General features: G+C 31.0%; 1 protein-coding gene across 1 annotated transcript in view; it reads left to right on the top strand.

Annotated features, from left to right (window-relative positions):
* Positions 1-14,936, top strand: part of rau (RA domain-containing protein rau) — a 101,071-nt gene extending 86,135 nt beyond the window's left edge. The window contains exons 4-8 of the mRNA XM_035354417.2: positions 440-524; positions 1,688-1,754; positions 4,006-4,138; positions 5,332-5,444; positions 9,358-14,936. Coding sequence (XP_035210308.1) covers positions 440-524; positions 1,688-1,754; positions 4,006-4,138; positions 5,332-5,444; positions 9,358-9,495 — 536 coding nt within the window. The 3' untranslated portion in view covers positions 9,496-14,936. The remainder of the gene's footprint in view (positions 1-439; positions 525-1,687; positions 1,755-4,005; positions 4,139-5,331; positions 5,445-9,357) is intronic.
* Positions 14,937-15,332: the final 396 nt, after the last annotated feature.

Genomic DNA, 15,332 nt, shown 5'->3' with positions numbered 1-15,332 from the left:
AATTTGGCATTACGCGAAACACAAATAATTTCAGGTTTTTTTTTTTTTAGATCGACTTATCTGAAAGTTCTTTAATCCAAAATTATATGGCAGAACAAATCTGTCGTCATTTCTGGGTGTAGAAACTCAAATTGCTCGGAAGCCTACCCACATTTTTAAACGTTCTTTATGACTCTCATCTTTATAGATGCGTGATATCGATCTGGAATAGCAGAATAATCATTTATGAATATGGGGACTATTGATATGTAAAAATTGTGAAATTAATCCAAGGACACATTTTGTGAATTGTTGGTTTTCGTGCGATATTCTACATTTATTTCGCATGACATCATTTTACTGAATGAAAATGTTTATGGTTAATCACGCTATTTCTCTTGTTTCCATAATTTCGTTTTTAAAGTGTTTAAAGAGCTTAAATCTTATTATTATTTAATAGGCATTCCGATACGATCTGTAGTAGTTTTGGAAGATGATGCTCACCCTGCTGAACTCCAGGCGTGCCATCCAAGAGGAGAATCTAAGTTAGTATTTGTTTTGATATATAAGAAAAATAGACATCATAAAAACTTAAATACAGTTTTGTTCTATCTTCTAATCAAACTATGACTGAAAAAAATTAATACAAGCGTGAGATATAGAATAAAATATTTCAGTTTTTAATGCTTAAGCTATAATTTTATTTATTTGTTTATTTAATTTTCCGTATAAGCTGTGACATTCCTCCCCCATTAAAGAACATAAATTTTTTGTCCACGTTTAATGCTATATCTTAAGTTCTCTTGTTCTGCGTTGTACTTTAGAAGACACTCAAAGGTGTCATTTTTTTTAACCAAGTAGTTGAAACATGTTTAATAAACACAGTAAAAACGTAGTAGATATGTTTAAGGAATTTGCATAGCATAGAAGCTCTGAGGATAAATTTATGTAAAAAATTTCATTAATCATTGAACATGTGATTAAATATTTTCTGAGAAAAAGAAAGTAATTACGAATAAGATGGTTCAGTACAGTCTGTTCTCATTCTAATCACACTGCACATTTTTTTATTTTTAGGATTTTTAAAAAATTTTGTTTAATGTTTTGAAATTTTTATTTATAAATTGCGTTTTTTAAAATGTTTTAACTAGGATAACCTATTTAAAGAGGATTTTTTAAAATTTTATTTTATAATATTTTTTTTTCACAAAGCCTATCGTTTCTCTCGAGTACCTCCCCCCTTTCTTTAAATAATTATTGAAAATAGTCTTTTGTATTGGTAGGTTTCTTCTACATCTTTTTTGTAAAGTTTAGCCATTAAAAGTTTTTGTTTCCGATTTTTGTTGTTATAAAGCATTCTTGCATGTGCTACGTCTGATTTTCAAATTTTTCAATGTGTACTTTTAAATTTCAAATATTTCATGAAATTTTTGTAGATTTTAATATTAGCCATTAGTGTAAGCAACAGTTATAGATATGTTGTTGAGTAACGAATCATATGTTTTTATTGAATGTTTAAGAATTATTCTTACTGAATATTTAAAGTTGAATCATTGGGAAGAAACATTAGTTTTAGTTTGCTGTAACATAAAACATTATTCGAAATGCATTTTATGTTAAAAATTATCGATTGCTCATTTTATGCCATATTTATTATTTTCATATTGATGATAATTTTACATAAATCGCAATTTTTTTCCTTTAATAGATTTTCTATGAAAATGAGAAGAGGTGGTCTTGTGAAGGTGTTCGGCGGTAGTTGTTTGATGGCTGGGGTAAGTTTTATGCTTTTTATTAAGTTCTTACTTGCAATAACGTTAGTTTATGTGCATACTTTATAGTTAAAAATCTGTCGCTTGACGTAAAAGAAGAAACTAAAGGAAGCCATTTGCAGTTGCAAAAGCATTATGGTATATGCTTTTGGAATATATATTATGGATCCGGGGTTCGAGTCCCGGCGAACGGGCTGCATATTTCACAAGTGCACATCTGCGTAGCCACCGAGGGAGTGGCTTCTAGGCTGGACCAATGGGCATACAGTAATATTTCTGTCATGTCACATGACCTTTCGCGTGCTTTAAGGTTTAAACAAGATGGTTGAAAATATTTTGCCACGCAATTTTCTGTACAGAATAATTAAAGCAACGTCGATTTTTTCTGAAAGTCTTCATTGTAAATTTAGATCAAATATAAACAATTCTGAAGATTTCACTATCTGGTTGAAAGAATTTGAAATAAATACAAACACATATTTGACACTCCAAAAATATCCATGTGAAATATTACTTAATAAAAGGTAAATAAGATGAAGAAAGAAATATGTGATGAACATCTGATCCCAAATGCTATCTTTACATAAAACTATGCATATGAGAAAAATATTTACACCAATTATATATGTAAATAGAAGTCAGCACTTTTTATTGCAATCTATATGAAAAAGATGTTCTATAGTAGTAGCCAATGCAGAATTTTATTCAAAGTGAACTTTACTAATTTGCATTTGTATTCATTTAGTGTGTTAAATTTCACATTTAAAAACTGCTCACTCTTAAATATACTGTTTACACAAGAAATACTCAGCAAACACTTTCAGTCCTTCTCAGCTCAATTAAAAAACCTATACACTGGAATTCTGTTAATCCACAGGTGTTAGTAAATGCGTAATATTCGAAGCTAATTGTAGCGTGAGTCATTTTCTTAATGTAAAGAACCATAATCCAAATAATAATGCGTGATAAAAATCGCGAAAGTGAAGCGTCAGCAATTAAGTAAACTCATAAAACGAAATTACTACGAGATTTTCTGCTATTACGCCGTACATTTATAACTGGGAAACAAATGCAAATTAAAACATAAACAACATATGCTCACATGCACGAAGATTTAGCGTCATAAGGGTAATAGAAGCCAATTGGTCCACTTTTCGAAACTCCTCCCTCAGTGGCTACGCTGATGTGCACTTGTGAAATATGCGAACGGGCTGGCTGCATGGGCGTTTTCATGGTTTTCCCCATGTGTAACGTGGATACGAGCTAGTTTCCCTTAAGAAGACCTCCACGGGTCATCCCTCCCTTTCCGTGTAGTGCCTAAGGGCGGAGCACACGTAAAAAGAAAAAAGAAAAAAAAAAAAAAAAAAAAAAGATTTGGTTATTTGTGTTATCAGCCTTAAAATGTTGTTTTCTCAAAATAAGGTGTTCGTGTAAACCTTAATTTGCATATTTTTAGAGCATTTGGTAAAGTTATCTAATTTCTTTAATGGACTGTGTCTCTGAGAAATTACTTTTCCTTAGAGCAGGATTCTCCAAACTACGACCCAGAGCACTATCAATCCGGACCGCCAAAAGTTTTTAAAAAATAATTTCATAAAATTTAAAATAAAGTAGCATACAAATTAACTATTTTTATAACAACCAATTTATAAATGCATTGTCTGTCATGCACGTTTTTTATAAAACATTATACAATCGTTTCTAAATTTACAATGAGTGAAATACAGTAGCATTCTATTAAAAAAAATGTTGTAGTACTTTTTACGGGAATAAAGGTTTCTTGTGTTATCTTTACCTACTTCCATAGTGGTATTTTAGATTTGTTCATAGAAATTTTCAGCAATGATCATGTTTGAATCTTAATTCTTGTAAGAATATTTTTGGAAATGTTCAAACAATTTTAAAAAATTTGTTGGGAGATACTGCAGGAAAGTTTCAAAAACAAGGTGGTTCGTAATATCATAGTTGTATAGATCCAATGGCAAAAATCTCGTTGCCTTGTTTAAAAGCATGTGTATTCTGTTCATTTCATTGTGGTTAACTAATTAGGTCTTGGCCCTCGAAATTTCGTCAAAGAACCAGTACGGTCCGCGGACTAAAAAGTTTGCAGACCACCGCCTTGGTAAACATATTTCTTGGTTCATGTAACATAAATGGTTCTTAAAAAATTTTAAGTCTAATTGTTGCTTAAATGATATAAGCTTATATATTATTTTCTGCATTAAAAATGGTGTGTTTAATTTTTTTTTTTCAGTCTTTGTATAAAAGCCTGCTCGTTTCGGACCGGACGTGTGTAGCAGAGCTTATACAATTAGTACTCCATTGCTATAATTCAACTGAACATCAGGAAAAATTCTCAATTTATGAAATTTCTTGCACCAAAGATTGTAAGTATATTCATATAGCTAAAAATACATTGTAATGTTAAGTTCGTGCTGTGTGCCCTTTTTTTTATGTAGGTGGATCCAAAAAAGGTTACAAGCATCAGTATTTGAAAAATAATTATTATGGAGGAGCTACTCTATCTCCAGAGGTAGATAGATGGCGCTAGTTGTCTAGCAGCGGTTGTGAGTGTAGGTAGAATAAGTTTTCATACGTGTAAAAGGGCCCACCAGCGGCCGAGCGGTAAAAGTCGCTGAACACTGGTAGTTTGGTCCGAGATTCGAATCCCGCGAAAGGGCTGGCTTCGTGGTTTTCCCCATGTGTAACGTGTATACGAGCCAGTTTCCCTTAGAAACTCCTCCACGAAGGCATCCCTCCCCTTAGGCAGATAGCCCTCGAGTCTTTGCCATAATCACACACACACACACACACATACGCGTAAAAGCGATCAAAACGCCAAGACGGTTAGAAAAGTGGTCTCGCTTGGAGGTGCGACCCGTGATTCGTTGTCCTGATCGAGTATCTGGAGGGTGGCCATATCGTTTCTGCCCATCCTTGTTGTGCCACGTAGGTTATATGAAGCCATCCGACGCAAGCGCCGTGGCATGTTGAGTGATTGTGTTACCCTCCTGCATGGCAATGCTCGGCTCGGCCACATACTGCTCGCCAAACTCAAGAATTGCTGCAAAAGTTTAAGTGGGAAATCTGGAGTCACTCCAGGGACTATTTTCTTTTCTCCAAAACTGAAGGGACATTTATCTGCAATGAGGCTCACTTCAGACAGTGATGTGAAAATAGCCTCTGAGGACTGAATGAGCAGCGACGTGATTTCTGCAAAGCCGCGTTAAACAGGAGGACATTAAAAAAGCTTGGTTAAACAGTTATTCCTGCATTCAGATAAATGTCTAAATAGATTTGGTGATTATGGGGGAAAATGATAGTCCTTACCTCTTAATTCCTGATGATGATACCTCTTCATTCCCTTATGTATTTTTTGTCTGTTATTTATAAATAATTTTGTATTATCCTTGTAACTTTTTTTTTGTTTGTTTGGATCTACCCTCGTATATCATTGATGCAGAAATAAGTTGAAGCCGTTTTACGTATTATTGTTGTTGATATTATAAAAATTACTTCCAAATAAGGGCTGTATTTTCTTTTTATTTTAATGTATGTTAATTATATAAAATTCTTGCAGATGAAAGGAGGCTGCACTTGAATGAATATCCTCTTCAGATTCAACAAGAGTGGCCCAGTAATGAACATTTTGCTTTCCAACTCAGGCGAAACATTGAGGGTATCCCAAGACGGGTTAGTAAATACAGTAAATTATTTCATAAGAAACATTATGTCTTCATTTTCTCATATTATCCAACATACATGTTCATTGATAACACAATAAGATAATATTATATATATGCTTGGTCGAAACGTCGAACGTAATCAATAACAGATTGTAAAAATACTATCGTAAATTAAATTCTAATAGTTATATTAGTATTAATATAGAATAGTATAAAAAATAAATATATAATTTCTTAAATCGCTCCACGAGGTCTTTTGATCACTGCCTATGACCATCACATTGCAAAAGTGTCTTATTCTATTTTAATTCTATTTTAAAAAAGTGAAGTTTCTTTAGAATTATGGCCTCATTTTTCTAGAGGTCTTCTACAGAATTCCATAAAACACTATACTTAGCTTCTGTAGGGATTTCTATAAAATCAAATTCCTAACGGAATTTATAAAATTATGTATGTTGCTTCTATTGAGATTATATAGAGATATATGGTGATACTGTATAGAAATTTCTACAGAATTCTAAAAAAAAACTTATTTGTATGGTAGATGCTTTAGGTATGTAGGTATTGCTGGTATACTATAAGGATTTACACAGAGATTTCTGTAAGACTCTGGATGTAGTTTTTATAGAGATATGTATAAAAATTCTTTAGTGATTTATGTAGAGATTCTATAAAAAATTGTACAGTTTCTCAAAATCTCATGTATAGAATCTTATGTAATGTGTACAGTATGTATGTGTGTATAAATTAATTTGTTTTATAAAATCAACTAATAGAATACTGCTCAAGCTATCAGATACAGTTTACAGAAAATCGGGCCATAATTCTAAACAAGTTTCCGAGCTTTCAATTTCTCTAAAAGCTTAAAGAGCCTGTTGAATATTTAAAAGCTTTATGAAATAATTTAAAAAATTTGGGAATTACATTCACGTATCTACATACTCGGTGATATGGCATATTCGCAAGAACATTATTTAAATATTATTGCGTGCGTACGTTTTCGTCATGCATTGAATGCAGACAGAACTAATGATGGCTTGAATAAACAAAAAAAAAAAAAGATGTCCCCCCCCCCCCACACAAAAAAAAAATCTTTACAGCTTTGGAACTTTTCACAAAAGTACTCATACAGCTCTTCTCAACTGAGTCAACAACAAAGAACTGAGTTTTCTCCCGGCTTATATAGTTTGAAAGCTGAGAAATCTCTAGTACCTACATATTGTTGAAATTGCTGGAAAGCATATACGATTGAAGTTACCTGTAAGAGACGGATACGGTTACAATTGGGAACAATTATAGTACTGATTACAGTTATACAAGAACTAGACCAAAATAGCGCTGAGTTTGGCAACTATTTCTCGCAAAATTTGGCGACAAAAGCCATCGCCAATGTGGCGAAATCTCTCCAATTCAGCGAGATAATCTTTTACTTCAATGTTAAATGAAACTTCACCCTGTAACCTTATTTTTCCGGCATAACTTCGATTTTCAAGCATTTTGTGTTACAATATACAAAAGATAGTACAATTTCACATATGATTTCACTAAAGTTATTTACACATATACAAAATTCATAACATTATCCTATTCCCAGAGATATCACGTCCCGAGCAGTGCAATCTCTGGACAGGAAGCCATACTTAACACTAAAGCAAATCAATGCAATATTGAGAGAATAATTTCAATAAATAGCATACAACAAAACAAGAATTAAATGCATGTATTTACAAATTTCTATACAAATAGGACCATAGGCTTTACATTATATGAACTATGGACTCCTGTGTAGCTCTTTAAGGACGTTTGGGAGCCGGGATCTATTTTGGAAATATCAGCTGCTATTGGAATGCTTTTCCATCACCTGATTCAAACTTCCGGCACAAGACGCTGTTTCGAATATGGGGAGAGTCTCAGACAGCCCAGTATTATTTTGTCGTATTTAGGTTAGGTATTTGAATACCACAAAGCCACAAGGCCTATCTATCTTCGTAAGAGGAGAGATGCTTTCGGGGAAGACTTTCTAAGGGAAACTCGTATTCACATTATACCTGGGGAAAATCACGAAAACCACCATGCAGCCAGCCACCTGGCTTGGGTTCGCCTGGGATCGAACCCAAGCCAGGTCGAACTAGCAGTATTCAGCGGTCTTAACCCTGTTAGTAACTGCACTTCAAACTGCTAATAATTTTAAACACAACACAATGCAAAGTGCATGTAAAAGGCGAAGTTCTCACGGAGATATCTTAGTACTCCAAATGAGCTCTAAACTAAAATACTGAGAATTGATGCTGTCTCTGGACATATAGTTTTCCTTTGGCCGACAAGAAATCTCTAGTAACTTTCATTTCTTGGAATTACCAAAAGAAAATACGGTTCAAGTTACATATAAGGGCCGGATATAGTTACATGTAGTAATAAATTGCAGTTGTTCGATTACAGTTATACAAAAACGAGACCAAAATGTTGCCCAAACGGTCGCGGTTCTTGGAAATCTCTTGCCAAATTTGGAATTAGTTGCTACTCGCCCAAACCATTGTCAGCTGAGCGATATCTCTCCAATTTAGCAACACAGCCATTTACCTCAATGTTTAATAGGCTTGCTCCTGTAACCTTATTTTTCCGATAGATAACAATTTTTGTGTAATATTTCACTATAACAATTTCGCATAAAATTTGACTTACATATAAACAAAATTCGTAACAATATGCATACTTTGATTTTATGCTTATATCCCATCATCTGTGTCATAAATAAAAACTATTACACTACGCAAACAATGTTTTTTAACAGCTATATCAATGTATTATAAAATATGATGATGATCAGATTATTATTATCAGGCAATTCATTGATTTGATTTAAAAATTTAGTTGAGTAGTTCATATGTGCAGTTAAATGTAAGATAGGTATTAGGATTAAATGATCTGTTTTTTGCAAGGCGTTTTTTGTTTAGTTTTTTTTTTAGTGTTCACTATTTTTTCAATATTCAATTTTTAACATTTATTTCGTGGAAGAATCACTTTTGTGTAATATTTCACTACATCATGTATTTTATTTATTATGAAAAGGTTTCATAATTTCAAGTTAGTATTTCAACTTTGCCATTAGAAAATGCATCATGTGCCCTTTCTTTTCCTGAGCTATACCTAATGCTACATAGATATCGATTTTATTAAATAACCTATTTAAATCAAACTGATGAAAAAAAGTGTTCCTTAAAAACATCACGATTAGCACTTAAGAGTGAGTAGTTCATGCTACTTGCTATTTAACCAAATAAATACATAGCCCAGACTGATGTACATATTTGATACTATAATAGAGAAGTGAAAATTTAGCCCCTTTACACTGTATTTTTCATATTAGAACAATTACTAAATCAACAAAAAAAATCTCTTTCCTGTAGCATTCGTATCCCAACATTCATCTCGGTTTTAGTTCATGATTTGTAGGAAAAAGAAGATAAACATAGTGGCGTTTCACACCAATTTTTATAATAAGGAAGTTTGTTTTGAGTCTGATGATGCTTTTTTCCCATGACCAAAAACGGATTACAAGTTTGCAAAAATTTCACTTTCTTCTTTTGATTGCAGTTTGAAGGCTGCTTGAATTAGAAGCAATAGAATGATATGTGGTTACCATTTTTTTTTCAGTAAGCCAATCATTATATTTTATCAAATCACATAACATATAATCTATCAAGTCATTCATTATTTTTAAAATTGCAATAGCTTTAATTGCTTATCATCTTTGAGATTAATTCAGTCAAAAGCTAATGGTTTCATTTTATTCAGTACGAACTCAAAAGTGCCTTTCAAAACTGTTTTCATCTGAAGTATGTTTGTAAGTCACGAGTTTTAGTGATTCTTGAAACATTATTATTAATTGCTTTTTATTATTATTATTATTATTAATATAGCTTCCTTGGTTGCAAAGTCATGAACCATCTGGTAAAGCCAACTTGCAGTGGCTGTATGGGAGGAGCAGTCTGGGCCTCCATTCTTTAACAGAATCTGATGATGCTTTCAACACATATGAGAATTGTTTCTACATATGAAATAACTAGTCTACTTTAAATATTTGAGAAAATGGCCCTGAGGCAGCTAAACATTGTGCTACATTAAAGCTTATTGTTCTGCTTTACTTTGTTGGAGAACTATTTTTATGCAAATTGTTTTACATGATCAAAAGTCCATAGATGCTACCAGTTCCAGATCAGAATGTGGCAAATATATTAATAAAAAAATTAAAACACCAATGGTACTTTTTTAAAATTAAGTTTATGATTAGCACAGGGTCTTGAGTCTTTTTGTAGTCATATTGCTTTTACAATAATATGCTTTTGTAATTTATTGCTGATGATTAATTTAAGTACAACATTAATTATAGTAGTACAACATTAATTATAGTGTTGCAATCTAAATTTCTTATGCATTTTTTATTTTAAAACAGTTTGCTTTTTATTAGATTTATTGTCTTCAAAATTATATTATGAGCCTCAATACTTTTGTGACCTAGTCATATTATATTATTCTCAATTTTTCTCTTATTTTTAAATATATACTGCATTTAAGCGAAAAGAAATCTATTTTGTTTGCTGTTTTCTAATGTGACTTTATATGTGTAGTTTTTTAACGGTATAATATTCCAAAGTAATATGTTCTTAATATTAGGGAGGAGAAAAATTCAAGACCCTGTTGGTTTTGTTTGTTTATTTGGTTTATCTTTATGTTTAAATTTAAGTTTTTCTTTACTATCATTACGATTTGAAATTGAACTTCATTCATTAGCTTAAATTATAATTATTTTATTTGCAATATATAAAAACAAAAAGTGACTGAAATTGTTTTGAGATTAATGATCTTGAAACACAACAATCATTCATATCAAGGAAAGTATGTAAGAGAATTTGCATGCTTTTTTAAATACCTATATCAAAATGCCACAAATATTTATGTAATAAATAGTTTTTGTAAACAGGTAGATTTGATAAAGCTCTTATTATTTCTAGATTTTGTTGTAGAATTTAAAATTTTTTTAAGGATATATTGTTATCCCAGAATGGAAAAAACTGCTTTTGAAATGATGGCAATGTGTCTGATCTGTAAATTTGATAAGTTTTGTTGCCCTAGTGTGATAAAAAGCCAAAGTCAACATTTTTATAAAGAGCTCAAAATATATGTATGTATTTGTACCTTCAGTGTAAGTTGTATCTTACTCTGTAATGAGCAGTTGTGATTTTGTGGTACAAAGCTATTTTATATCTCTGACTTTTTTTTTTATCACAGCTTACCCAGCCATAACTTGGCGCTTATTTGGAGAACAATTGTATTAAATTTGCTTGAATATTATTAATTAGGCATTATTTAATAATTAGAAGTTTTTCAAAATTTTTAATGCTTTCATTCATTAAAAATATTTTTGTAAAAACTCTTTATATTATAATTTCAAAGAAAAAAGAAGGTTGAAGGCATATTTTAGATTTTTCTGAAAAATCCATTTTAAGCATAAATATTAATAAAAATTAATTATTTTTGTTAACGGTGTATTTAGAATAGAGCTGTAAAAGTGTTTTAATATTTAAAAAACTTTGCTATTGCTCTCATTTTTCTTGAAAAGTAACAAGTTTATGACATGTTATTTCCTGTGGAAATTTTTTATGCTCAGAAATTTTTCTTGTGTATGTATATATATATCTGTACGATACTCATCAAACCAAAGTTTTGTGTATTGTTTTCGTGATATTCTTAGAATGAAGTACTGTGTATGTATATATATATATATTTATATATATACACACACACAGACATATATATATATGAACATAAATCAGTCATAAGGCAATTCTGAATAATTATTCATCCATGTGGGACTCTAATTTGTTTGTTTCGTGTGAATAATTAAATTGATTATAGCACTTGTATGTAAATGACACTGATCTCCATTATGATGCAATTTTTTTATGTGCAACAAAAACTTTGTTGTTGCATTTTGTATATATTTTGTATAGCCAGTTGAAAATGTTGAAGTACGTAAAGTAAATATGTGCACATTTATCTGTTCAAAGATTTCATTGCATATTGCATTAGAAAGCAAAATTAATTAATTTCATTAATTTATTACTGTATTTATATTATAAATGATAGCAAAAAATTCTGAATACGTTGAGTATAAGAAATTGTACATGTTATAAATAATATGAAAGAGTGTAGCTAAACTAGTCTGCGATCATGAGACATATTATGCATTCATAATTTTGCCTGCTTCATAAGTTTCATGAGAAAATGGAAGTTTATTTTAAGCTTGCATAAGTGCAACTCCAGATGTTATTTTCAGCAGCTGCGTAATCCACTAAATGTTCCATGCACTACATGTGTGTTTACCACCCTTTCTATAGATAGTTTGGACACTGCTTTAGTAAATATTTAATTGTACTACTAAATTAAAATTTTTATTACATTAGATATAGACTTGCTAATATTCTTTACATTCCGTTTAAGCTCTGCACTGTAAATATTTTATATAGGTTACACGAGTATAATTTCTAATTATTCTTTCCTTTTATTACTTCTAAATTTTACTTTGATAACTTAACTTATTGCTGTAAATTAAAAAAGTTATAACATTTTTATTTCCTGTACCTGTCATTCCAATCTATAATTATCATAAGGAAAAAGAATTAAAACTTATATTGGGACTAAATGCTAAAAGTATTTCTTTTAATTTATTGCAGATCCCCCTTCCCCCCCTCAAAAAAAATTCCTACGAGTTTTGAGTGTTCGAGTGAAATAGTAATTTCAGATTTGGTGCTGAGGAACTGTATGTGGTATTTTTGGCATCAAAATTGGAAATGTTGTCCTTGTATATATAAATATCAAGGTATTTACATTTCTTTACTCAGTATAAGCTGCATGCTGGTATGAAATTTTTTTTATAAAACTTAAACGACTTTGCTATGACTATTGGGAAACAATACTGGCATCTTCCCACTTTGTGAATTTCTCCAGTTTTTGGTTAACTAAAAAAATGGTTTACACATTCTTGAAAAATAAATGAGAAGTGAAAATATCATTCATCATTTTCTTTATGCAGTGGTTGCAGCTAAACTTAATTTCATAAAATTACAGCGAAGTGTAAGTCTTGCAAAATATTTTAATTGCCCATAAAAAACTATGTGGTAAAAATGTCAGCCGTCTTAACAGCTAAGTGTACTGACTTACCTCAGCCTTTCATTTAAGGTACAGAGTATGACTCTAATCTGAATTTGAAGTAGGAGCAGGCAAGCATTGAAATTTTGCACACAGTGCCTTATTGGATACAAAAAGCAATGAGATATTAATAGATGGTCGTCATACTGCCTTGTAGCTGTGTCTCCGACGATTCAGCTTAAAATACCATCATCATTGTCATTTCCTCCGAGTCTTGTAATTGTTGTCTTTTAAGTTTTGTTTATGAAACTATACTGTAGATATACATAATTTTTATTCATGTGGATTGTGATTATTTCTATTATATGGATTTTATTGAACCATTCTTTCATTTAGTGTTATGTAAAGTTTTTCTTTTTTAACACATAGAAGCGCCCAAAATCGTTTTTGATAAAAATTAATGGCAACTGCTTCACTTTAAGCCATCTGTGCTCGTTGCACTTTCTTAAAGAGGGGGAGCCTTTACTTATAGAAGTTACTATTTGCATAAAGTGAGCAATAAGTTTGCGTACTATATTTATGATTTGAAAATTGATTATACAGTCAAAAGTCTTTAATCCGGACGTCCATAATCCGAAATGATCTATAATCCGGAACTCAAAGCTACAAACTTTCTGAGCATGTGTAAACGCATAATGTATTTACGCATGCACATATGCGTTTCCGCATGCGCGTAACACCTTTACGCACACACACAATACGTTTACGCATGCGCATTTTATGTATAACGGACGGTATAAGCTAAGCTAAAATTATCTATTTCAGTTAATGTTGCAAATTGCGTTGTTTCTTAATCTTCGAATAGGATCCGGCTTATTATTTTTTGCAGACTGTTAGAGCAATTTTATAAAAGTAAGCTTGAACTTTCGATTATGTCAAAAAGAATTTCCGATTCTGGAGCTGCCAAAGGATCTACAAAGCGAAAGCATGTTTCGATGTCCATCAAACAAAAAGTGGAATTGCTGCAAAAAATGGATAAAGGCATATCCTTTGTTTCTCTAACCATTCCGAAATCTGTTTATCAATTTCACGCTGCTCTGCAGGAGGGCGGAACATCGCGGCGCGCAATGAACTGGAAGTTGATCTGTCAGCACTATCCTTATCTTCAGGGCAGATGTTTTTATTTTATTCGGCTTATAATTCCTTACTAAATGTAGTATTTCATCTCAATGTACTCCGTCTTTGATATGACTTAAATCAGATTCCTCGTCATTATAAATATCACGAATGCACATCAAATAGATTTCTGGTTGCAATTTTCTAATTTCGACTATGAGTAATGTATGCTTTACGCATGCGCGCGTTGAAAGAAATGTTTAATAAAGTAAACAAATAAATATTAAGCTTTTTTTTTTGTAAATTTTGATATCATTTAGATCATAATTGCTCCTTATTTCATAAATTACTGTTTCATATTTTTAATTTTATAATTTCTGTATGCCATCTTACCAGATTTCAATTGATGATCTACAATCCGGAATCGCCGAAGTCCCGACGAGTCCGGATTAAAGACTTTTGACTGTATAAATTTTCATGTTTCCTTACACTTCTGAATGTGTAATGTTAGTGAAATGTGTCCTATAGGTACCAAATATTTATTAATTTCTAAGATAGAAGTAGCAGTTTTAATTTCAAAACAACTCATTTGATTCCCTGTATGTACCAAAAATTATGCAGGTATAACAACATATCCTGATATTTTCTGCATATTAAATTAAAGTATTTCGAAATGAAATGAAATTATAATTGTGTTCAAATGTGTGGGGGCTTCTTTGTTATGTATGGTATTGTAGCTTTTCCTTTTTAATATTATGCCTTGTATGAAAATTAAATCATGTTCACTCATTTTTATTATAAACTTTATTTCAGTTGCTATTAGTTTAATATTAAAGCATAAGTAGCCCACATTTCTTGAAATTTGAAACAATTTACATGCTTTCCAGAACTGTCAGTTAATTACCTCACATGATTTATACTCTTCATAAGTAAATGGTGATGATTTTGTGATAAATTCTGACTGTTGGATTTTATTTTGGTGTGACTGTGTTTTATACTATAGCCATTTTCTTTATATAATTAAGAATTTATTTTTGTAAAGCTTTAATAAATATTTCTTTACTTTTATGTGGTGCTCTCAGTAGATAATCCATGATTACAGTTGATGTTTGAGGATATGTAAGAAAAGATTTGTTTATTTTTTGTACATTTTGCGTTCATCATTGTTGCAGTGTAAAATATAACATTTAAGCATTTAACTAAAAAGCAAATAAAATATTTTGATATCCTTTCATTTTTATGTATCAATTATACATGTCTTGTGTACTTAAAACTTTAATTCTTACTTAAATTTATGATAAGTAAGCTAAATGTCAATTCAGAAAGACCTAAATTTATGAAAAGGAAACTAAAGATTAATCTGGTCTAGCTTATTATGCACAGTTTCTGTTTGAATATATGCTTTGTTTCTTTCTTCCTTCCATAGTTTATCTTTTCTAACTGATTTTTTGTAATCTCATCAGAAAATTGATATTTAAGATTAGTAATATAATGGTTATTATGGCACTTAAGAGATAATTCTTTAAGATTTAGGAAATACACTTATTGTTTTGAATTAAGTTATTCTTCACCATTAACACTAGCATTATACCACCATAAAACTAATTTTTTAAAATAAATTTTAAAAAAC

This window comes from Stegodyphus dumicola, chromosome X2 (assembly GCF_044657685.1).
Source record: "Stegodyphus dumicola isolate Sdum_Otavi_A_Nest chromosome X2, ASM4465768v1".
In the NCBI taxonomy this organism is placed as follows: Eukaryota; Metazoa; Arthropoda; class Arachnida; order Araneae; family Eresidae; genus Stegodyphus; species Stegodyphus dumicola.
Note: the sequence above shows the minus strand (reverse complement) of the source record. Positions and strands in the feature narration are given on the sequence as shown.